The following is a 26,832-nucleotide window of genomic DNA, read 5'->3' as shown; positions in this document are numbered from 1 at the left end:
GGTGACCGGGGGTGGGGGATCTCTCCTGTAAGAGCAGTGTATACAGTGAGCAGGTGACCGGGGTGGGGGATCTCTCTGGTAAGAGCAGTGTATATGGGGTTTGCGGTCACGTACATGCTGCTGTCGGTCATGGAGTCGTCGGTTCTGGCGTCACTGGAGAATTCGCTGTCGTTGGTGCTAGCGGCCGGAGCGAGGACGTAGGCGGAGGTCACATGGTACGGGTCAGCGGGGTCACTGCTCCTATAGGACCGGAAAGAGACAAGAAGGATGGTCAGGGACTGTACACACCTCCCGTATATACACCTCCCCATATATATACACACACCTCCCCATATATACACACCTCCCTATATATATATATATATATATATATATATATATATACATACACCTCCCCATATACACACACCTCCCCATATATATATATATATATATACACACACCTCCCGTATATACACCTCCCCATATATACACACCTCCCTATATACACACACCTCCCCATATATATATATATATACACACACCTCCCGTATATACACCTCCCCATATATACACACCTCCCTATATATATATATATATATACATACACACACCTCCCCATATATATATATATACACACACCTCCCCATATACAGTACACCCCCCTATATATATATATACACCTCCCCTATATACAGTATACCTCCTCTATATATACACATCTCCCCATATACAATATACCTCCTCTATATATACACTTCCCCATATACAGTATACCTCCTGTATATATACACCTCCCCATATACAGTATACCTCCTGTATATATACACCTCCCCATATACAGTATACCTCCTCTATATATACACTTCCCCATATACAGTATACCTCCTCTATATATACACTTCCCTATATACAGTATACCTCCTCTATATATACACTTCCCCATATACAGTATACCTCCTCTATATATACACTTCCCCATATACAGTATACCTCCTCTATATATACACCTCCCCATATACAGTATACCTCCTCTATATATACACCTCCCCATATACAGTATACCTCCTCTATATATACACCTCCCCATATACAGTATACCTCCTCTATATATACACCTCCCCATATACAGTATACCTCCTCTATATATACACCTCCCCATATACAGCCCATATACAGTATACCTCCTCTTATATATACACCCTCCCCATATACAGTATACCTCCTCTATAAATACACTTCCCCATATACAGTATACCTCCTCTATATATACACTTCCCCAATATACAGTATACCTCCTCTATATATACACCTCCCCATATACAGTATACCTCCTCTATATATACACTTCCCTATATACAGTATACCTCCTCTATATATACACTTCCCTATATATAGTATACCTCCTCTATATATACACTTCCCCATATACAGTATACCTCCTCTATATATACACTTCCCCATATACAGTATACCTCCTCTATATATACACTTCCCCATATACAGTATACCTCCTCTATATATACACCTCACCATATACAGTATACCTCCTCTATATATACACCTCCCCATATACAGTATACCTCCTCTATATACCTCCCCATATACAGTATACCTCCTCTATATATACACCTCCCCATATACAGTATACCTCCTCTATATATACACCTCCCCATATACAGTATACCTCCTCTATATATACACCTCCCTATATACAGTACACCTCCCTATATATACACCCCCCATATACAGTATACCTCCTCTATATATACACCCTCCCCATTACAGTACCCCTCTCAATATACACTTCCTATACAGTACACCTCCTCTATATATACACATCTCCCCATATACAGTATACCTCCTCTATATATACACCTCCCCATATACAGTATACCTCCTCTATATATACACCTCCCCATATACAGTATACCTCCTCTATATATACACCTCCCCATATACAGTATACCTCCTCTATATATACACCTCCCCATATACAGTATACCTCCTCTATATATACACCTCCCCATATACAGTATACCTCCTCTATATATACACTTCCCCATATACAGTATACCTCCTCTATATATACACCTCCCATATACAGTATACCTCCTCTATATATACACCTCCCCATATACAGTATACCTCCTCTATATATACACCTCCCCATATACAGTATACCTCCTCTATATATACACCTCCCCATATACAGTATACCCCTATATACACTTCCCCATATACAGTATACCTCCTCTATATATACACTTCCCCATATACAGTATACCTCCTCTATATATACACTTCCCCATATACAGTATACCTCCTCTATATATACACCTCCCCATATACAGTACACCTCCTCTATATATACACACCTCCCTATATACAGTATACCTCCTCTATATATACACACCTCCCTATATACAGTATACCTCCTCTATATATACACCTCCCCATATACAGTATACCTCCTCTATATATACACCTCCCCATATACAGTATACCTCCTCTATATATACACCTCCCCATATACAGTATACCTCCTCTATATATACACCTCCCTATATACAGTATACCTCCTCTATATATACACCTCTCCATATACAGTATACCTCCTCTATATATACACCTCCCCATATACAGTATACCTCCTCTATATATACACCTCCCCATATACAGTATACCTCCTCTATATATACACCTCCCTATATACAGTATACCTCCTCTATATATACACCTCCCCATATACAGTATACCTCCTCTATATATACACCTCCCCATATACAGTATACCTCCTCTATATATACACCTCCCCATATACAGTATACCTCCTCTATATATACACCTCCCTATATACAGTATACCTCCTCTATATATACACCTCCCCATATACAGTATACCTCCTCTATATATACACCTCCCCATATACAGTATACCTCCTCTATATATACACCTCCCCATATACAGTATACCTCCTCTATATATACACCTCCCCATATACAGTATACCTCCTCTATATATACACCTCCCCATATACAGTATACCTCCTCTATATATACACCTCCCCATATACAGTATACCTCCTCTATATATACACTCTCCCTATATACAGTATACCTCCTCTATATATACACTTCCCCATATACAGTATACCTCCTCTATATATACACCTTCCCCATATACAGTATACCTCCTCTATATATACACCTCCCCATATACAGTATACCTCCTCTATATATACACCTCCCCATATACAGTATACCTCCTCTATATATACACCTCCCCATATACAGTATACCTCCTCTATATATACACCTCCCCATATACAGTATACCTCCTCTATATATACACTTCCCCATATACAGTATACCTCCTCTATATATACACTTCCCCATATACAGTATACCTCCTCTATATATACACTTCCCCATATACAGTATACCTCCTCTATATATACACTTCCCCATATACAGTATACCTCCTCTATATATACACTTCCCCATATACAGTATACCTCCTCTATATATACACTTCCCCATATACAGTATACCTCCTCTATATATACACCTCCCCATATACAGTACACCTCCTCTATATATACACACCTCCCTATATACAGTATACCTCCTCTATATATACACACCTCCCTATATACAGTATACCTCCTCTATATATACACACCTCCCTATATACAGTATACCTCCTCTATATATACACCTCCCCATATACAGTATACCTCCTCTATATATACACCTCCCCATATACAGTATACCTCCTCTATATATACACCTCCCCATATACAGTATACCTCCTCTATATATACACCTCCCTATATACAGTATACCTCCTCTATATATACACCTCCCTATATACAGTATACCTCCTCTATATATACACTTCCCTATATATAGTATACCTCCTCTATATATACACCTCACCATATACAGTATACCTCCTCTATATATACACTTCCCTATATACAGTATACCTCCTCTATATATACACCTCCCCATATACAGTATACCTCCCTATATATACACCTCCCCATATACAGTATACCTCCTCTATATATACACTTCCCTATATATAGTATACCTCCTCTATATATACACCTCCCTATATATAGTATACCTCCTCTATATATACACTTCCCTATATATAGTATACCTCCTCTATATATACACCTCCCCATATACAGTATACCTCCTCTATATATATACACACCTCCCCATATACAGTATACCTCTATATATACACCTCCCTATATACAGTATACCTCCTCTATATATACACCTCCCTATATAAAGTATACCTCCTCTATATATACACCTCCCCATATACAGTATACCTCCTCTATATACACACCTCCCTATATATACAGTATACCTCCTCTATATATACACCTCCCTATATACAGTATACCTCCCTATATATACACCTCCCCATATACAGTATACCTCTATATACACACCTCCCTATATACAGTATACCTCCTCTATATATACACTTCCCTATTTATAGTATACCTCCTCTATATATACACCTCCCCATATACAGTATACCTCCTATATATATACACCTCCCTATATACAGTATACCTCTATATATACACCTCCCTATATACAGTATACCTCCTCTATATATACACACCTCCCTATATACAGTATACCTCCTCTATATACACACCTCCCTATATACAGTATACCTCCTCTATATATACACCTCCCCATATACAGTATACCTCCTCTATATACACACCTCCCTATATACAGTATACCTCCTCTATATATACACCTCCCTATATACAGTATATCTCCTCTATATATACACCTCCCTATATACAGTATACCTCCTCTATATATACACTTCCCTATATATAGTATACCTCCTCTATATATACACCTCCCTATATATAGTATACCTCCTCTATATATACACCTCCCTATATATAGTATACCTCCTCTATATATACACTTCCCTATATATAGTATACCTCCTCTATATATACACCTCCCTATATATAGTATACCTCCTCTATATATACACTTCCCTATATATAGTATACCTCCTCTATATATACACCTCCCTATATATAGTATACCTCCTCTATATATACACTTCCCTATATATAGTATACCTCCTCTATATATACACTTCCCCATATACAGTATACCTCCTCTATATATATACACACCTCCCCATATACAGTATACCTCCTCTATATATACACCTCCCTATATACAGTATACCTCCTCTACATATACACTTCCCTATATATAGTATACCTCCTCTATATATACACACCTCCCTAGATACAGTATACCTCCCTATATATATATACACCTCCCTATATACAGTATACCTCCTCTATATATACACTTCCCCATATACAGTATACCTCCTCTATATATATACACCTCCCTATATACAGTATACCTCCTCTATATATATACACCTCCCTATATACAGTATACCTCCCTATATATACACCTCCCCATATACAGTATACCTCCATATATATATATATATACACACACATACATATACAAACACCTTTCCTATATACAGTGCCTACAAGTAGTATTCAACCCCCTGCAGATTACACCCGTATATAGGAAGCTGCAGATTACACCTGTATATAGGAGGCTGCAGATTACACCCGTATATAGGAGACTGCAGATTACACCTGTATATAGGAGGCTGCAGATTACACCTGTATATAGGAGACTGCAGATTACACCTGTATATAGGAGGCTGCAGATTACACCTGTATATAGGAGGCTGCAGATTACACCTGTATATAGGAGGCTGCAGATTACACCTGTATATAGGAGGCTGCAGATTACACCTGTATATAGGAGGCTGCAGATTACACCTGTATATAGGAGGCTGCAGATTACACCTGTATATAGGAGGCTGCAGATTACACCCGTATATAGGAGGCTGGAGATTACACCCGTATATAGGAGGCTGGAGATTACACCCGTATATAGGAGGCTGCAGATTACACCTGTATATAGGAGGCTGCAGAGATTACACCTGTATATAGGAGGCTGCAGATTACACCTGTATATAGGAGGCTGCAGATTACACCTGTATATAGGAGGCTGCAGATTACACCTGTATATAGGAGGCTGCAGATTACACCTGTATATAGGAGGCTGCAGATTACACCCGTATATAGGAAGCTGCAGATTACACCTGTATATAGGAGGCTGCAGATTACACCCGTATATAGGAGACTGCAGATTACACCTGTATATAGGAGGCTGCAGAGATTACACCTGTATATAGGAGGCTGCAGATTACACCTGTATATAGGAGGCTGCAGATTACACCTGTATATAGGAGGCTGCAGAGATTACACCTGTATATAGGAGGCTGCAGATTACACCTGTATATAGGAGGCTGCAGATTACACCTGTATATAGGAGGCTGCAGATTACACCTGTATATAGGAGGCTGCAGATTACACCTGTATATAGGAGGCTGCAGAGATTACACCTGTATATAGGAGGCTGCAGATTACACCTGTATATAGGAGGCTGCAGATTACACCTGTATATAGGAGGCTGCAGAGATTACACCTGTATATAGGAGGCTGCAGAGATTACACCGGTATATAGGAGGCTGCAGATTACACCTGTATATAGGAGGCTGCAGATTACACCTGTATATAGGAGGCTGCAGATTACACCTGTATATAGGAGGCTGCAGAGATTACACCTGTATATAGGAGGCTGCAGATTACACCTGTATATAGGAGGCTGCAGATTACACCTGTATATAGGAGGCTGCAGAGATTACACCTGTATATAGGAGGCTGCAGATTACACCTGTATATAGGAGGCTGCAGAGATTACACCTGTATATAGGAGGCTGCAGATTACACCTGTATATAGGAGGCTGCAGATTACACCTGTATATAGGAGGCTGCAGATTACACCTGTATATAGGAGGCTGCAGAGATTACACCTGTATATAGGAGGCTGCAGATTACACCTGTATATAGGAGGCTGCAGATTACACCTGTATATAGGAGGTTGCAGATTACACCTGTATATAGGAGGCTGCAGATTACACCTGTATATAGGAGGCTGCAGATTACACCTGTATATAGGAGGCTGCAGATTACACCTGTATATAGGAGGCTGCAGATTACACCTGTATATAGGAGGCTGCAGATTACACCTGTATATAGGAGGCTGCAGATTACACCTGTATATAGGAGGCTGCAGATTACACCTGTGTATACAGTGCCTACAAGTAGTATTCAACCCCCTGCAGATTACACCTGTGTATACAGTGCCTACAAGTAGTATTCAACCCCCTGCATATTTAACAGGTTTCCACATTCGGAATAACTTGGCATTGTGACATTTGGACTGTAGATCAGCCTGGAAGTGTGAAATGCAGCAAAAAAGAATGTTATTTCTTTTTTTTTTTTTTTTAAATTGTGAAAAGTTTATTCAGAGGTCATTTATTATTCAACCCCTCAAACCACCAGAATTCTGTTTGGTTCCCCTAAAGTATTAAGAAGTATTTCAGGCACAAAGAACAATGAGCTTCACATGTTTGGATTAATTATCTCTTTTTCCAGCCTTTTCTGAGTAATTAAGACCCTCCCCAAACTTGTGAACAGCACTCATACTTGGTCAACATGGGAAAGACAAAGGAACATTCCAAGGCCATCAGAGACCAGATCGTGGAGGGTCACAAGGCTGGCAGGGGTACAAAACCCTTTCCAAGGAGTTGGGCCTACCTGTCTCCACTGTTGGGAGCATCATCCGGAAGTGGAAGGCTTATGGAACTACTGTTAGCCTTCCACGGCCTGGACAGCCTTTGAAAGTTTCCACCCGTGCCGAGGCCAGGCTTGTCCGAAGAGTCAAGGCTAACCCAAGGACAACAAGGAAGGAGCTCCGGGAAGATCTCATGGCAGTGGGGACATTGGTTTCAGTCAATACCATAAGTAACGTACTCCACCGCAATGGTCTCCGTTCCAGACGAGCCCGTAAGGTACCTTTACTTTCAAAGCGTCATGTCAAGGCTCGTCTACAGTTTGCTCATGATCACTTGGAGGACTCTGAGGCAGCCTGGTTCAAGGTTCTCTGGTCTGATGAGACCAAGATCAAGATCTTTGGTGCCAACCACACACGTGACGTTTGGAGACTGGATGGCACTGCATACGACCCCAAGAATACCATCCCTACAGTCAAGCATGGTGGTGGCAGCATCATGCTGTGGGGCTGTTTCTCAGCCAAGGGGCTTGGCCATCTGGTCCGCATCCATGGGAAGATGGATAGCACGGCCTACCTGGAGATTTTGGCCAAGACCCTCCGCTCCTCCATCAAGGATCTTAAGATGGGTCGTCATTTCATCTTCCAACAAGACAACGACCCAAAGCACACAGCCAAGAAAACCAAGGCCTGGTTCAAGAGGGAAAAAATCAAGGTGTTGCAGTGGCCTAGTCAGTCTCCTGACCTTAACACAATTGAAAACTTGTGGAAGGAGCTCAAGATTAAAGTCCACATGAGACACCCAAAGAACCTAGATAACTTGGAGAAGATCTGCATGGAGAAGTGGGCCAAGATAACTCCAGAGACCTGTGCCCGCCTGATTAGGTCTTCTAAAAGACGATTATTAGCTGTAATTGCAAACAAGGGTTAATCCACAAAATATTACACCTAGGGGTTGAATAATAATTGACCCACACTTTTATGTTGAAAATGTATTAAAATTTAACTGAGCAAGAAAACTTGTTGGTTTGTAAGATTTATGCATCTGTTAATAAATCCTGCTCTTGTTTGAAGTTTGCATCTTATCAAACCTGCTAAATCTGCAGGGGGTTGAATACTACTTGTAGGCACTGTACATATTATAAATCTGCAGGGGGTTGAAGACTACTTGTAGGCACTGTACATATTATAAATCTGCAGGGGGTTGAAGACTACTTGTAGGCACTGTACATATTATAAATCTACAGGGGGTGAAGACTACTTGTAGGCACTGTATATATTATAAATCTGCAGGGGGTTGAAGACTACTTGTAGGGACTGTATATATTATAAATCTGCAGGGGGTTGAAGACTACTTGTAGGCACTGTACATATTATAAATCTGCAGGGGGCTGAATACTACTTGTAGGCACTGTACATATTATAAATCTGCAGGGGGTTGAAGACTACTTGTAGGCACTGTACATATTATAAATCTGCAGGGGGTTGAAGACTACTTGTAGGCACTGTATATATATACACACACGTTTCTTTATATTGTCTATATATTTCTATATACACCTCCCCTATATATACAGTTAGGTCCAGAAATATTTGGACAGTGACACAAGTTTTGTTATTTTAGCTGTTTACAAAAACATGTCCAGAAATACAATTCTATATATAATATGGGCTGAAAGTGCACACTCCCAGCTGCAATATGAGAGTTTTCACATCCAAATCGGAGAAAGGGTTTAGGAATCATAGCTCTGTAATGCATAGCCTCCTCTTTTTCAAGGGACCAAAAGTAATTGGACAAGGGGCTCTAAGGGCTGCAATTAACTCTGAAGGCGTCTCCCTTGTTAACCTGTAATCAATGAAGTAGTTAAAAGGTCTGGGGTTGATTACAGGTGTGTGGTTTTGCATTTGGAAGCTGTTGCTGTGACCAGACAACATGCGGTCTAAGGAACTCTTAATTGAGGTGAAGCAGAACATCCTGAGGCTGAAAAAAAAGAAAAAATCCATCAGAGAGATAGCAGACATGCTTGGAGTAGCAAAATCAACAGTCGGGTACATTCTGAGAAAAAAGGAATTGACTGGTGAGTTTGGGAACTCAAAAAGGCCTGGGCGTCCACGGATAACAACAGTGGTGGATGATCGCCGCATACTTTCTTTGGTGAAGAAGAACCCGTTCACAACATCAACTGAAGTCCAGAACACTCTCAGTGAAGTAGGTGTATCTGTCTCTAAGTCAACAGTAAAGAGAAGACTCCATGAAAGTAAATACAAAGGGTTCACATCTAGATGCAAACCATTCATCAATTCCAAAAATAGACAGGCCAGAGTTAAATTTGCTGAAAAACACCTCATGAAGCCAGCTCAGTTCTGGAAAAGTATTCTATGGACAGATGAGACCAAGATCAACCTGTACCAGAATGATGGGAAGAAAAAAGTCTGGAGAAGAAAGGGAACGGCACATGATCCAAGGCACACCACATCCTCTGTAAAACATGGTGGAGGCAACGTGATGGCATGGGCATGCATGGCTTTCAATGGCACTGGGTCACTTGTGTTTATTGATGACATAACCGCAGACAAGAGTAGCCGGATGAATTCTGAAGTGTACCGGGATATACTTTCAGCCCAGATTCAGCCAAATGCCGCAAAGTTGATCGGACGGCGCTTCATAGTACAGATGGACAATGACCCCAAGCATACAGCCAAAGCTACCCAGGAGTTCATGAGTGCAAAAAAGTGGAACATTCTGCAATGGCCAAGTCAATCACCAGATCTTAACCCAATTGAGCATGCATTTCACTTGCTCAAATCCAGACTTAAGACGGAAAGACCCACAAACAAGCAAGACCTGAAGGCTGCGGCTGTAAAGGCCTGGCAAAGCATTAAGAAGGAGGAAACCCAGCGTTTGGTGATGTCCATGGGTTCCAGACTTAAGGCAGTGATTGCCTCCAAAGGATTCGCAACAAAATATTGAAAATAAAAATATTTTGTTTGGGTTTGGTTTATTTGTCCAATTACTTTTGACCTCCTAAAATGTGGAGTGTTTGTAAAGAAATGTGACAATTCCTACAATTTCTATCAGATATTTTTGTTCAAACCTTCAAATTAAACGTTACAATCTGCACTTGAATTCTGTTGTAGAGGTTTCATTTCAAATCCAATGTGGTGGCATGCAGAGGCCAACTCGCCAAAATTGTGTCACTGGCCAAAGATTTCTGGACCTAACTGTATGTATACATATCCCCCTATATATATACCTCCCCTATATATACATATACATATCCCCCTATATATACACCTTCCTATATACAGCTCTGGCAAAAATTCAGACTCCGCTGAGCAGTTGTCAGTTTTTCTCTTAATATTTGTGAGTAAAATATGAATTGTTCTTTATTCTATAATCACTGACGACGTCTCCGAATTTCCAGCAATAAATTCTGTATTTATTTTCTGACAATGAGAAATGGTGAAAATAACAGAACAATGCACAGGATGCACAGGATGCACAGGATGCACAGAATGCACAGAATGCACAGAATGCACAGAATGCACAGAATGCACAGGAGGCACAGGAGGCACAGGAGGCACAGGATGCACAGAATGCACAGAATGCACAGGAGGCACAGGAGGCACAGGAGGCACAGGATGCACAGAATGCACAGAATGCACAGAATGCACAGGAGGCACAGGAGGCACAGAATGCACAGGATGCACAGGATGCACAGAATGCACAGACTACACAGGATGCACAGGATGCACAGACTGCACAGAATGCACAGAATGCACAGAATGCACAGAATGCACAGAATGCACAGGAGGCACAGGATGCACAGGATGCACAGGATGCACAGAATGCACAGAATGCACAGAATGCACAGAATGCACAGAATGCACAGAATGCACAGGAGGCACAGGAGGCACAGGAGGCACAGGATGCACAGAATGCACAGAATGCACAGAATGCACAGGAGGCACAGGAGGCACAGGATGCACAGAATGCACAGAATGCACAGAATGCACAGGAGGCACAGGAGGCACAGGATGCACAGGATGCACAGAATGCACAGACTACACAGGATGCACAGGATGCACAGACTGCACAGAATGCACAGAATGCACAGAATGCACAGAATGCACAGAATGCACAGAATGCACAGGAGGCACAGGAGGCACAGGAGGCACAGGATGCACAGAATGCACAGAATGCACAGAATGCACAGAATGCACAGGAGGCACAGGAGGCACAGAATGCACAGGATGCACAGGATGCACAGAATGCACAGACTACACAGGATGCACAGGATGCACAGACTGCACAGAATGCACAGAATGCACAGAATGCACAGGAGGCACAGGAGGCACAGGAGGCACAGGATGCACAGAATGCACAGAATGCACAGGAGGCACAGGAGGCACAGGATGCACAGGATACACAGGATACACAGAATGCACAGGATGCACAGGATGCACAGGATACACAGGATACACAGGATACACAGAATGCACAGGATGCACAGAATGCACGGGAGGCACAGGATGCACAGGATACACAGGATACACAGAATGCACAGGATGCACAGAATGCACAGAATGCACAGGATGCACAGAATGCACAGGATACACAGGATACACAGAATGCACAGGATGCACAGGATGCACAGAATGCACAGGATGCACAGAATGCACAGGAGGCACAGCATGCACAGGATACACAGGATACACAGAATGCACAGGATACACAGGATGCACAGAATGCACAGGAGGCACAGCATGCACAGGATACACAGGATACACAGAATGCACAGGAGGCACAGGATGCACAGGATACACAGAATGCACAGGAGGCACAGAATGCACAGGATGCACAGAATGCACAGGATACACAGGATGCACAGAATGCACAGGATGCACAGGATACACAGAATGCACAGGATACACAGGATGCACAGAATGCACAGGAGGCACAGCATGCACAGGATACACAGGATACACAGAATGCACAGGAGGCACAGGATGCACAGGATACACAGAATGCACAGGAGGCACAGAATGCACAGGATGCACAGAATGCACAGGATACACAGGATACACAGAATGCACAGGATGCACAGGATGCACAGAATGCACAGGATGCACAGAATGCACAGGAGGCACAGCATGCACAGGATACACAGGATACACAGAATGCACAGGATACACAGGATGCACAGAATGCACAGGAGGCACAGCATGCACAGGATACACAGGATACACAGAATGCACAGGATACACAGGATACACAGAATGCACAGGATACACAGGATACACAGAATGCACAGGAAGCACAGGATGCACAGGATACACAGGATACACAGAATGCACAGGAGGCACAGGATGCACAGAATGCACAGGAGGCACAGGAGGCACAGGATACACAGAATGCACAGGAGGCACAGGATGCACAGGATACACAGGATACACAGAATGCACAGGATACACAGGATGCACAGAATGCACAGGAGGCACAGGATGCACAGGATACACAGGATACACAGAATGCACAGGAGGCACAGGATGCACAGGATACACAGGATACACAGAATGCACAGGAGGCACAGGATACACAGAATGCACAGGAGGCACAGGATACACAGAATGCACAGGATACACAGGATACACAGAATGCACAGGAGGCACAGGATGCACAGCACTTTCACCTCAAATAATGCAAAGAAAACAAGGTCCTCATCATCCTGAGCTCCTACCTGTAGCAGATGTCCATGGTGCCCTGGACCCACCTTCACCCCCAATCCCCCCTCCTAGATGTCCCGGCATCAGATACACCCTGAGCTCCTACCTGTAGCAGATGTCTATGGTGTCCTGGGCCCGCGTTCACCCCCAATCCCCCCTCCTAGATGTCCCGGCATCAGATACACCCTGAGCTCCTACCTGTAGCAGATGTCTATGGTGTCCTGGACCCACCTTCACCCCCAATCCCCCCTCCTAGATGTCCCGGCATCAGATACACCCTGAGCTCCTACCTGTAGCAGATGTCTATGGTGTCCTGGACCCACCTTCACCCCCAATCCCCCCTCCTAGATGTCCTGGCATCAGACACACCCTGAGCTCCTACCTGTAGCAGATGTCCATGGTGCCCTGGACCCACCTTCCCCCCCAATCCCCCCTCCTAGATGTCCCGGCATCAGATACACCCTGAGCTCCAACCTGTAGCAGATGTCTATGGTGTCCTGGGCCTGCATTCACCCCCAATCCCCCCCCCCCCTCCTAGATGTCCCGGCATCAGATACACCCTGAGCTCCAACCTGTAGCAGATGTCTATGGTGTCCTGGGCCCGCGTTCACCCCCAATCCCCCCTCCTAGATGTCCCGGCATCAGACACATCCTGAGCTCCTACCTGTAGCAAATGTCCATGGTGTCCTGGGCTCGTGAGCTGGCGGTGGCCCTCAGGGATCTGCTGGAGAGCCCCACCACTGTTGGTGAACCTCTGATGTCCAGGCAGATGAGTTCCTCCTCCTCGTTCAGGGTGGGCAGGTAGCCATTGACCAACTTTAGGCTCCCGGGGCCCATGGTTTGGAGATAAGCTGAGTTCTCCCCCCCAGTCCGGACATATTCCAGGTAAATGTCGGAGGTCAGGAACGTCTGGTAAGAGTGGTCCTCCATCAGGCTCTGGATCTCGGCCTGTGCTTGGTCAAACATTGTGGAGCCGATCTGCTGCCTCTTGATGCAGTCCCGTATGAAGGTTTTGGTGGCCACTTTCAGCTGCTTGGCCACCACGCTGAGGTTTTCGATGTACCTCTTGTGGATCGCTTTGGCCACCCGCAGAGTTTTTGTATCTCTCAGGTCCATCTGTCGAAATCCATTACAGGCAAACCAGAAATCTAAGGTATCCACACATTTCTCCCTCTCCAGGAAGGTCCGGAAGAGGTGGGCACCGTCCTGGTCCCCGAGTAGAGAGTGAAGGGACTTGGTCCATCGGACCAGAGGGGAATCCGGGGATGCGCTCCCCTCCGGCTCCCCCAAACCATCCTGGTTCCTCCTGGGGTTGCTGGGTCTTTGGCTGGGCAGCTGGCACGGCGTCCGTCCTTCCTCGCCAGGCACGGGCGGTCGGGGGGCGTCTTCCCTGAAGCTTATGTTCTCCTCGGCTCTCATGGCTCTGTAATTTGTATTGTATGTTGTGAATTCCTCTGTAATCTGTGCTCCGCTCTGAAGTCAGCGGGGGATCCTCCGAGACGTCTTCTCTCTGGAAATGAAAGAAAGTATGGATCTAATCAAAAGCAGATCCGCCAACATCAAAAGGAGGAGTAAACAGCCACAGCGCACACATACAATGCCGGTCATAGGGTGCTGTCAGGGACGGGTGATGACCCCAAAGTGGGATGGGGGATACAGAAGATAGGTGACAACCCCAGTGTGGGGTATACAGAGGATGGGTGATGACCCGAGGTGGAATGAGGGATACAGAGGACGGGTGATGACCCAAGGTGGGATGGTGGATACAGAGGACGGGTGATGACCCGAGGTGGGGGATACAGAGGACAGGTGACAACCCCAGTGTGGGGGATACAGAGGACAGGTGACGACCATGAGGTGGGGGATACAGAGGATGGGTGACTACCCCAAGGTGGGGACTACACATGACGGGTGACGACCCCAAGGTGGGATGGGGGATACAGAGGAAAGGTGATGACCCCCAGACGGGGGATACATAAGATATGTAATGACCCTGAGGTGGGGATGGGGGATACACAGGACAGAAAGCGACTCGAGATTTGGGATACGCAGGATGGAAAATGACCCCAAGACGATAAGGGGGTACACGAAAGAGAAGACAACACCGAGATGGGGATGGGGAATACACAAGATGGAAAATAACAATGAGAGGATTAGGGAAGGGATACATGGGAGGGGGGACGGCACCAAGATGGCGATGGCTGCAACACGAGATGGAAAATGACCCCGAGCCGATTAGAGGGGCTACATGGGAGGGAAGACAACACCGACATGATGATGGACAGAAACAACCCTGAAATGATAAATTGGGTACACGGGAGGGAGGAGGAGGATGAGGAGGATACATAGGATGGGAGATGACCCCAAAAGGATGAGAGAGGAGACACGGGATGGGAGACGACCCCAAAAGGATGAGGAGGATACACGGGAGGGGAGACGACCCCAAAAGGATGAGGAGGATACATGGGATGGGAAACGACCCCAAAAGGATGAGAGAGGAGACACGGTAGGGGAGACGACCCCAAAAGGATGAGGATACACGGAAATGTACACGGTGGCCATGAAGTAACCTCAGGTGTTTGGATCCGTGTGCAGACTGACCCAGAGGACAGAACTGGCTGAGAATTGGCATGTATGTTATTCAAGGCATGGGGCAACACAAGGCATATTAAAAAAATGTTATATAGTCCCCAGAGTCAATTATGGGGGGATACACAGAACAACAGACGACTGCTCCCCGGACCCTGCCAAGACCAGCATGAGGGGCACACGAGGCAATATGGCCCAGGAGCAGACAGACCCCAGAATGGCCCCGGCCTCGCCCTTGCCCCCGGCCTCGCCCCTGCCCCCGGCCTCGCCCCTGCTCTCTATCATCTAAGGTTTGGATGTGGAGAAGCCTCCGCAGGTGAAACTCATTTCTGAGGCTTCTCCTCCGCCATCTGGATCTGATCGTGAGATTAATATCAGAGGCCGCAGCCCCTCCGGCCAAAAACGCCAAAAATCAGAGGAGTGAGGAAGAGTAAAACCCCAAACTTCTGCAGCCACAGCCACACCAGCAAGATGGGGTCCTGCAAACTGGGAGATCCCAATCCACAGCCCTAACATCCCAAAGACTTCCCGACCCCCGGCCATACAGCCCATCGTATAGGACGCCCGACCTCCGGCCATACAGCCCATCGTATAGGACGCCCGACCTCCGGCCATACAGCTCATCATATAGGACGCCCGACCTCCGGCCATACAGCCCATCGTATAGGACGTCCGACCTCCAGCCATACAGCCCAGCATATAGGACGCCCGACCTCCGGCCATACAGCCCATCGTATAGGACGCCCGACCTCCGGCCATACAGCCCAGCATATAGGACGCCCGACCTCCGGCCATACAGCCCATCGTATAGGACGCCCGACTTCTGGCCATACAGCCCATCGTATAGGACGTCCGACCTCCAGCCATACAGCCCATCATATAGGTCACCCGACCTCCGGCCATACAGCCCATCATATAGGACGCCCGACCTCCGGCCATACAGCCCATCGTATAGGACGCCCAACCTCCGGCCATACAGCCCATCGTATAGGACGCCCGACCTCCGGCCATACAGCCCATCGTATAGGACGCCCGACCTCCGGCCATACAGCCCATCATATAGGACGCCCGACCTCCGGCCATACAGCCCATCATATAGGACGCCTGACCTCCGGCCATACAGCCCATCATATAGGACGCCCGACCTCCGGCCATACAGCCCATCATATAGGACGCCCGACCTCTGGCCATACTGCCGATCATATAGGACGCCCGACCTCCGGCCATACAGCCCATCATATAGGACGCCCGACCTCCGGCCATACAGCCCATCATATAGGACGCCCGACCTCCGGCCATACAGCCCATCATATAGGACGCCCGACCTCCGACCATACAGCCCACCATATAGGACGCCCAACCTCCGGCCATCCTGGCACCATTACCTGAGTGCAGCCATCCTGGTGTAGCGCCCCTGAACCCCTCAGGGCACTACTAGGTGCTGAATCCTGACCGGGATGCAGGGCCTACCCCCAGGGACCTGAAACACCAGTGCCAGTGACATCTGCACACACCAAAAACCCTAGTTTCCACTCCACACCAGGGGTAATTGGCTAGTCAGACACCAAAGGGATGGCCACTTAGAGGGCAGAACCAGTCCAGGGGACTAGACAGTCTGGTGAGAGGGGACTGTGAGGAGTCGAGAGTAGAGAGTCAAGCAGTAGAGACGTGCCTAGAGCTGGGTCGTGTAACGGTGACCCAGGGGCACAGGAGAGTGGTTGCCAGGGCAGGTACACCCGAGTACCGCTGGGACCAGAGCACGCACGGGGCACAGGGCCCTAGGTCAGGCAACAGTTTCACGCGGCCTGGAAAATACCTGCACAATGAGGGGACCTTCACGGACCTCATTGACCCACAAATCTGGGGTCATCAGCAATAACTGGAGGATCAGGGATCGGAACCACGGACCAGCCCTACAGGGTCCACACTGTCCACCGTATGGACGAGGAGACTGCCAAAAGACAGACGGGCCCCAAATGCTCCACACTACGTGGACCCAACCACACTGAGAGTGCCGAGGATAGAGCAACCGAGTCATCAACTGGCACTGGAACTACATGGACCTGAACCAGCCATCCGAGGTCCAACTGTGAGTAAAGACTGTTAAATTACAAATCAAGGTGTGGCCTCCATTCTCCCAGACTCCGCCCTACATGTGAAGGGCCTACCACCACAGTTGTCGTTACCCCCAGCCCTGGGAGTACCCACTTCAGCAGCAGCGGTTTCACCATCTTAACCGCAACCCTCAGGTGGCGTCACACCAATTACTTTAATCTTCCCTGTAAATACTCCCCATTAAAAAGCGTCCCCAGGGTCATGGAAACGGGCAACGGCCACCAAAGTGACATTCCCCAGTGATACACTGCCCGGGACCGAGGTCCCTATTCCTTGGGCGACACAGCTTTTTCGTGGCGTCATGAACAGGATACGGACTAGGTCTGTTAACCCGGGTGACGTGCGCCTTATGCACTGTTTTGTGCAAAAAAACTACCGCCATCTTTATTTCTGTGAAAAACTGGCTGTGCTATCACTGTGCGAAAAACGTGCGAAATGCCATGGACCGGAGACCAGAACGGCCCGGCCGCGGAACCTTACCCTGGCTCGAAGAGGAGTTGGGGCAGCTGAGCCTCCGGATGTGGACATAGATGATCCAGCAGATTGAGGACTGGCGTTCAGAGAAGATGGGGATGGTGGTGACCGTGCTCGCCCAAGATGAACGGGCCCTGTATGAAGAGCAGCGCCAGGAGCCGGTAAGAGTACAAGGCTCCCTGGCCCCACTAGTCCGCATGGCAGCGGAACCTGTACCACCCCTGACCGCTGACCAGCCGGTATCACCGGAGCCTCCGTCCACGGCCAGACCAGACCAGGCCGAAACACCTCTGTCCACGTCCAGACCAGACCAGGCTGCAACGCCTCCCTCCATGGCCAGGCCAGACCAGACCAGGCCGCAACGCCTCTGTCCACAGCCAGATCAAACAAAGCTGCAACGCCTCCGTCCACGGCCTGACCAGATGAGGCCGCAATGCCTCCATCCACGGCCAGACCAGTCGAGGCCGCAATGCCTCCGTCCACGGCCAGACCAGACGAGGCCGCAACGCCTCCTTGTTCGGCCAGATCAGACCAGGCTGCAACGCCTCCCTCCATGGCCAGGCCAGACCAGACCAGGCCGCAACGCCTCTGTCCACAGCCAGATCAAACAAAGCTGCAACGCCTCCGTCCACGGCCTGACCAGATGAGGCCGCAATGCCTCCGTCCACGGCCAGACCAGTCGAGGCCGCAATGCCTCCGTCCACGGCCAGACCAGTCAAGGCCGCAACGCATCCGTCCACGGCCAGACCATACGAGGCCGCAATGCCTCCGTCCACGGCCAGACCAGACGAGGCCACAATGCCTCCGTCCACGGCCAGACCAGACGAGGCCACAACGCCTCCGTCCACGGCCAGACCAGACGAGGCCGCAACGCCTCCGTCCACGGCCAGACGAGGCCGCAATGCCTCGGTCCACGACCAGACCAGGCCGCAACGCCTCCTTGTTCGGCCAGATCAGACCAGGCTGCAACGCCTCCTTGTTCGGCCAGATCAGACCAGGCCGCATCACCTTCTCCGGAGGAGAAGGCCTCAGCTGCCCCCTTCCTGCTCAACCAGACCAGGCCATGCTGCAGGACGCAGCCCTGGAAGACCCGACAACTGACAGAGGAGTCGCCGGTGACCAGGCCAAGCAGATACTCGCTGATGGGGATCCGGATGCAGACTGTTCGGGTTCGGGGAGCCTGGTATTCGAGCCGGCTTCCAGCATGGCTATCGCTGCACAATGGGCTGTCGTGAATATGGAGGTCTATGAAGCCTGCCAGGCCACCGTCCAGCAGCTGGCCCGGGAGCAGCAGGAGCGTGCAACCAGGAGGAAGCAGGTGAAGGCCCGCGATCTGCAGGAGAAGCAGAGCCCGTGCCGTGCCAGCTGGGGAGCCCGTGGGGTCCGGTACCAGGGCACCGTGGACAGATTTGATCAGCAGAAAGGCTGGAGCTTTATCAAGGAGCCCGGCATGCAAGTGGGAATATTTGTATCCCACCGGAATGTATTGGACTACCTACAGAAGGGACATCCAAACTGAGACTTGCACCTGGGTGACGTGGTCACATACACCAGACACCATGGTGAGCGGGGCAGGTACGCCTTAGATGTGCAGAAGATCAGAGAACTGTCAGCCCCCACTCCTCCTACTCCTCCGCCATTTCCAAGTACACCTACACTGTGGTAGCTGAACCAGGCTACCCGAGTATTTGTTAATGTTTTCAGAAATAATGTTGAAAATGTTAAAAAAGTTACAATGACCCTGCATAATACCTGAAAAGTTAATATAAAAATGGACCACTGGTCATTGGACTGGGAATGACCAGAACTCTCGCAGTGTACATATGTTGCATCAGTTGTGCATCCCAGAGTATACCTTCACCATCAGGACACCGCCACCAAGGAAAGGAAGATTGGAGGAAAGGTCTGGGACAGAGGTGGCCCGGACCTGGTCACTAAAAAAAACAGTGACCTGCCTCCTTAGTGGGTTCTGGGTCCAGGACCTTTGGGTGGTAGGATGATGGGGGGAATGCTCACTGCAACATTCAAGAAATGCCTCCCCTGTGCGGGAAGAATGTTATGTTTTGCTATGTTTATTAAACCTTTATACTCCTTTACAGCCCAAGGATGTGCCGTGTTTCACTAAGGGGGAATGTAGCGCCCCTGAACCACTGAGGGCACTACTAGGTGCTGCATCCTCACCGGGATGTAGGGCCTACCCCCCCAGGGACCTAAAACACCAGTGCCAGTAACATCTGCACACACCAATAACCCTAGTTTCCACTCCACACCAGGGGTAATTAGCTAGTCAGACACCAAAGGGATGGCCACCTAGAGGGCGGAGCCAGACCAGGGAACTAGGCAGCCTGGTGGGAGGGGACCGAGGGCAGTCAAGAGTAGAGAGTCAAATAGTAGAGACGTGCCTAAAGCTGGGTCGTGTAATAGTGACCTGGGTAAGGACGCCAGGACGCCCGACCTCCGGCCATCCTGGCACCATTACCTGAGTGCAGCCATCCTGGTGTAGCGCCCCTGAACCCCTCAGGGCACTACTAGGTGCTGCATCCTCACCGGGATGTAGGGCCTACCCCCAGGGACCTGGAACACCAGTGCCAGTGACATCTGCACACACCAAAAACCCTAGTTTCCACTCCACACCAGGGGTAATTAGTTAGTTAGACACCAAAGGGATGGCTACATAGAGGGCGGAGCCAGACCAGGGGACTAGACAGTCTGGTGGGAGGGGACTGTGAGGAGTCGAGAGTAGAGAGTCAAGCAGTAGAGACGTGCCTTGAGCTGGGTCGTGTAACGGTGACCCGGGGGCACAGGAGAGTGGTCGCCAGGGTCGGTACACCCGAGTACCACTGGGACCAGAGCACCGACGAGGCACAGGACCCTAGGTCAGGCGACAGTTTCACGCAACCTGGCAAATACCTGCACAGTGAGAGGACCTCCACAGACCTCAATGCCCCATTGATCCACGGCATCAGCAGTAACACAGCGGATCAGGGATCAGAACCACAGACCAGCCCTACAGGGTCCACACTGCTCACCGAACGAACGAGGAGACTGCCAAAAGGACAGTCGGGCCCCAAACGCTCCACACTATGGGGTCCCACCAACACTGAGGGTGGCGGGGACAGAGCAACTGAATCATCAACTGGCACTGGAAATACAAAGACCTGAACCAGCCGTCCGAGGGTCCGGAGTGAGTAGACTGTTTACTACAACCCATGATGTGGCCTCCCTTATTATTCCACCATACATCTCCCAGGCTCAGCCCTACCTGCGGAGGGCCTACCACCACAGATGCCATTACCACCAGCCCTGGGAGTACCCACATTCAGCAGCAGCGGTTCCATCATCCTAACCGCAACCCGCAGGCTCAGCCCTACCTGCGGAGGGCCTACCACCACAGCTGCCATTACCACCAGCCCTGGGAGTACCCACATTCAGCAGCAGCGGCTCCATCATCCTAACCGCAACCCGCAGGCTCAGCCCTACCTGCGGAGGGCCTACCACTACAGCTGCCATTACCACCAGCCCTAGGAGTAACCACATTCAGCAGCGGTGGATCCACAACATTAACCGCAACCCGCAGGTGGCGTCACACCAGACTTTAATCTCCACTGTAAATACTCCCCATTAAAAAGCCCCCAGTGCACGGAACCGGGCAATGGCCACCAAAGTGACATTCCCCAGTTATACACTGCCCGGGACCGAGTACCCCATTCCCTGTGCGAAACACTGGCACCATTACCTGAGTGCGGTCATCCTGGCACCATTACCTGAGTGCAGTCATCCTGGCACCATTACCTGAGTGCGGTCATCCTGGCACCATTACCTGAGTGCGGTCATCCTGGCACCATTACCTGAGTGCGGTCATCCTGGCACCATTACCTGAGTGCAGTCATCCTGGCACCATTACCTGAGTGCAGTCATCCTGGCACCATTACCTGAGTGCAGCCATCCTGGCACCATTACCTGAGTGCAGTCATCCTGGCACCATTACCTGAGTGCAGTCATCCTGGCACCATTACCTGAGTGCAGTCATCCTGGCACCATTACCTGAGTGCAGTCATCCTGGCATCATTACCTGAGTGCGGTCATCCTGGCACCATTACCTGAGTGCAGCCATCCTGGCACCATTACCTGAGTGCGGTCATCCTGGCACCATTACCTGAGTGCGGTCATCCTGGCACCATTACCTGAGTGCGGTCATCCCGGCACCATTACCTGAGTGCAGTCATCCTGGCACCATTACCTGAGTGCAGTCATCCTGGCACCATTACCTGAGTGCAGTCATCCTGGCACCATTACCTGAGTGCAGTCATCCTGGCACCATTACCTGAGTGCAGTCATCCTGGCATCATTACCTGAGTGCAGCCATCCTGGCACCATTACCTGAGTGCAGTCATCCTGGCACCATTACCTGAGTGCGGTCATCCTGGCACCATTACCTGAGTGCGGTCATCCTGGCACCATTACCTGAGTGCGGTCATCCTGGCACCATTACCTGAGTGCGGTCATCCTGGCACCATTACCTGAGTGCGGTCATCCTGGCACCCTTACCTGAGTGCAGTCATCCTGGCATCATTACCTGAGTGCGGTCATCCTGGCATCATTACCTGAGTGCAGTCATCCTGGCACCATTACCTGAGTGCAGTCATCCTGGCATCATTACCTGAGTGCGGTCATCCTGGCACCATTACCTGAGTGCAGCCATCCTGGCACCATTACCTGAGTGCGGTCATCCTGGCACCATTACCTGAGTGCGGTCATCCTGGCACCATTACCTGAGTGCGGTCATCCTGGCACCATTACCTGAGTGCAGTCATCCTGGCACCATTACCTGAGTGCAGTCATCCTGGCACCATTACCTGAGTGCAGTCATCCTGGCACCATTACCTGAGTGCAGCCATCCTGGCACCATTACCTGAGTGCAGTCATCCTGGCACCATTACCTGAGTGCAGTCATCCTGGCACCATTACCTGAGTGCAGTCATCCTGGCACCATTACCTGAGTGCAGCCATCCTGGCACCATTACCTGAGTGCAGTCATCCTGGCACCATTACCTGAGTGCAGTCATCCTGGCACCATTACCTGAGTGCGGTCATCCTGGCATCATTACCTGAGTGCAGTCATCCTGGCACCATTACCTGAGTGCAGTCATCCTGGCATCATTACCTGAGTGCAGTCATCCTGGCACCATTACCTGAGTGCGGTCATCCTGGCATCATTACCTGAGTGCAGCCATCCTGGCACCATTACCTGAGTGCAGCCATCCTGGCACCATTACCTGAGTGCAGTCATCCTGGCACCATTACCTGAGTGCAGTCATCCTGGCATCATTACCTGAGTGCAGTCATCCTGGCACCATTACCTGAGTGCGGTCATCCTGGCACCATTACCTGAGTGCGGTCATCCTGGCACCATTACCTGAGTGCGGTCATCCTGGCATCATTACCTGAGTGCAGCCATCCTGGCATCATTACCTGAGTGCGGTCATCCTGGCACCCTTACCTGAGTGCGGTCATCCTGGCACCCTTACCTGAGTGCAGTCATCCTGGCACCATTACCTGAGTGCAGTCATCCTGGCACCATTACCTGAGTGCGGTCATCCTGGCATCATTACCTGAGTGCGGTCATCCTGGCAGGGGCAGCTCCTCACCAGCCTGTGTGTGGCACCATTCTGGCAGGGGCAGCTCCTCACCAGCCTGTGTGTGGCACCATTCTGGCAGGGGCAGCTCCTCACCAGCCTCTGTGTGGCACCATCCTGGCAGGGGCAGCTCCTCACCAGCCTGTGTGTGGCACCATTCTGGCAGGGGCAGCTCCTCACCAGCCTCTGTGTGGCACCATCCTGGCAGGGGCAGCTCCTCACCAGCCTGTGTGTGGCACCATGCTGGCACAGACATGGAGCACGGATCCTTCCCAACCCTGTGGAAGAACTGAGTGAAGCATGCCGAGCTCCTGTACACACCACAGAGGAGGGATGGGGGAGGAGGGGGAGGAGGCTGCAGGAGGAGAAGGAGGATGCTGGGGAGATGGAGGCTGCAGTGATGCAGATCTGTCACACTGTGCCACCTTGCACTAGGACACACACTGCTGTCGACATCAAAGGCCCAGCAACATCAAAGAGGCAAGGGAGGGGGTCATCATGCCTGGAGGAGGGTAATGGGGGGCCCTGGAGAAGAATGCGCCCCTGTATACAGCGCTGAGCGAGGAGGCGGCCATTGCCCCCGCAGCACTTTAGAGTCTATCAGAATCAAACTGAAAATCAAAGCCGTCAAATCACCTCCACTGCGGGCAATGGGCAGCCACCGGGTCACCAACACCCAGCGGTGCACGGGCAGCCACCAATACACAGACAAGCACCAGTACACGGACACCCACCGGTACACAGACAAGCACCAGTACATGGTCACCCACAGGTACACAGGCAAGCACCAGTACACGGGCAGCCACCGGTACACAGACAAGCACCAGTACACGGGCACACACCGGTACACAGGCAAGCACCAGTACACGGGCAGCCACCGGTACACAGACAAGCACCAGTACACGGGCACCCATCGGTACACAGACAAGCACCAGTACACGGGCACCCACCGGTACACAGACAAGCACCAGTACACAGACAAGCACCAGTACATGGGCACCCACTGGTACACAGACAAGCACCAGTACATGTGCACCCAGTGGTACACAGACAAGGACCAGTACACAGACAAGCACCAGTACACGGGCAGCCACCGGTACACAGACAAGCACCAGTACACGGGCAGCCACCGGTACACAGACAAGCACCAGTACACGGGCAGCCACCGGTACAAAGACAAGCACCAGTACACGGGCACCCACCGGTACACAGACAAGCACCAGTACATGGGCAGCCACCGGTACACAGGCAAGCACCAGTACACAGGCACCCACCGGTACACAGACAAGCAGCAGTACATGTGCACCCACTGGTACACAGACAAGGACCAGTACACAGACAACCACCGATACACAGACACAACCACCAGTACATCGGCAGCCACTGTGTGATGGTGTGATATTGTGAGTTATGTACCATTTTGTGTTTATCGTAATTGATTGGTGGCAGTGAGTTTATGCCAAGGATCATTGTGGGGCACCCAGTGAGATCTGGGAGGTTTAGATATATTCCGCCCGCAGGAGTCAGGGGAATATATACCTTACTCTCATCGGGAACCCTTTCATCATTGGCATAGTAGAATAGCGGCCTCCTTGCTTATTGTCGGGCAATTCCATAATTGGCCTGACTACAAGAGAGGCGATAGAGAGCGCGTCACGTTCTCTGTCTGGTGGAAAGGGGGGGTGTAACTTCCGCTTCCTCCCCCCTTTTCCTGACATATTGGTGGCATAGCGGTGGGATCGAGATAATAGTGTGTGTGAGTGTGAGACCCATACTCCCAGACACTAAGGACTGCCTGCAGCAGCTGTGGCTGCTGGGGTCTTCAGACCAGCTCAACACTAGAGTGTCAGAGTGCAGATACTGTGCGGTGTGTGGAGGCATCAGGTGGCAGTTCTGTGTCAGTGATCAAAGTCTGCAAGAATGGCTGATGGCACCAGGAGCAGAGCTATGCAACTGGCCAAGGCTATGGCCAGAGCCGAAGAGGTGGAGGACGGTGCTGTGGGCAGCAATGAGGAGCTTATCAATGAGCCCTCCAGGAGCCAGACGCCAGAGAACCGCTCTGCAGAGGACAGTGCTCAACCTGGCCATTATGGACACGGCAAGGAGGAGCCCACCCAAGGGTCATCAAGGAGCCAGATGCCAGTCCTCCGCCCTGCAGTGGAAAGTGAATCACCAGGCTCTGCAGCGGGTCGCTCATCACCTGGCTCTGCAGCGTGCCACAGATCCCCACTTGCCAATCCCTTCAGCCCGAGAGGTTGAAAGGCCCTCCTTCAAGCTGCTGTGGCCAGTCTTACAGCTGGAGACCAGAATACTTACAAGATGCTCATGGCAGAACATGGGCGTGTCTTGTAGCGCAGGAGGATCGCAAGGCAGAGCGTGAGGCTGCAGAGTGACAGGTAGAGCGTGAGGCTGTAGAGTGACAGGTAGAGCGTGAGGCTGTGCAGCGAGATCGACAGGCAGAGCGTGATACTGCGGAGCGACAGGCAGAGCGTGACCACCAGCTGCAGTTAGCCCAGCTCCGGCCCTCATCATCCACCCGTGACAATCGAGACACCAAGCTTCCAAAGGTCCGT

General features: G+C 49.6%; 1 protein-coding gene across 1 annotated transcript; it reads right to left on the bottom strand.

Moving 5' to 3' along the window:
- Positions 1 to 114: 114 nt before the first annotated feature.
- LOC142262950 (axin-2-like) lies at positions 115 to 22,380 on the bottom strand (the record flags this gene model as incomplete). Its single annotated transcript, XM_075332202.1, has 3 exons — positions 22,360 to 22,380; positions 14,110 to 14,955; positions 115 to 240 (listed from the first exon to the last, which is right to left on the bottom strand). Coding segments are annotated over exons 2-3 (881 nt in total), but the record flags the coding sequence as incomplete, so codon positions are not given.
- Positions 22,381 to 26,832: the final 4,452 nt, after the last annotated feature.

The sequence above is a fragment of the Anomaloglossus baeobatrachus genome, unplaced genomic scaffold (genome assembly GCF_048569485.1).
Source record: "Anomaloglossus baeobatrachus isolate aAnoBae1 unplaced genomic scaffold, aAnoBae1.hap1 Scaffold_2540, whole genome shotgun sequence".
In the NCBI taxonomy this organism is placed as follows: Eukaryota; Metazoa; Chordata; class Amphibia; order Anura; family Aromobatidae; genus Anomaloglossus; species Anomaloglossus baeobatrachus.
This window is presented reverse-complemented; position numbering and strand designations above follow the sequence as displayed.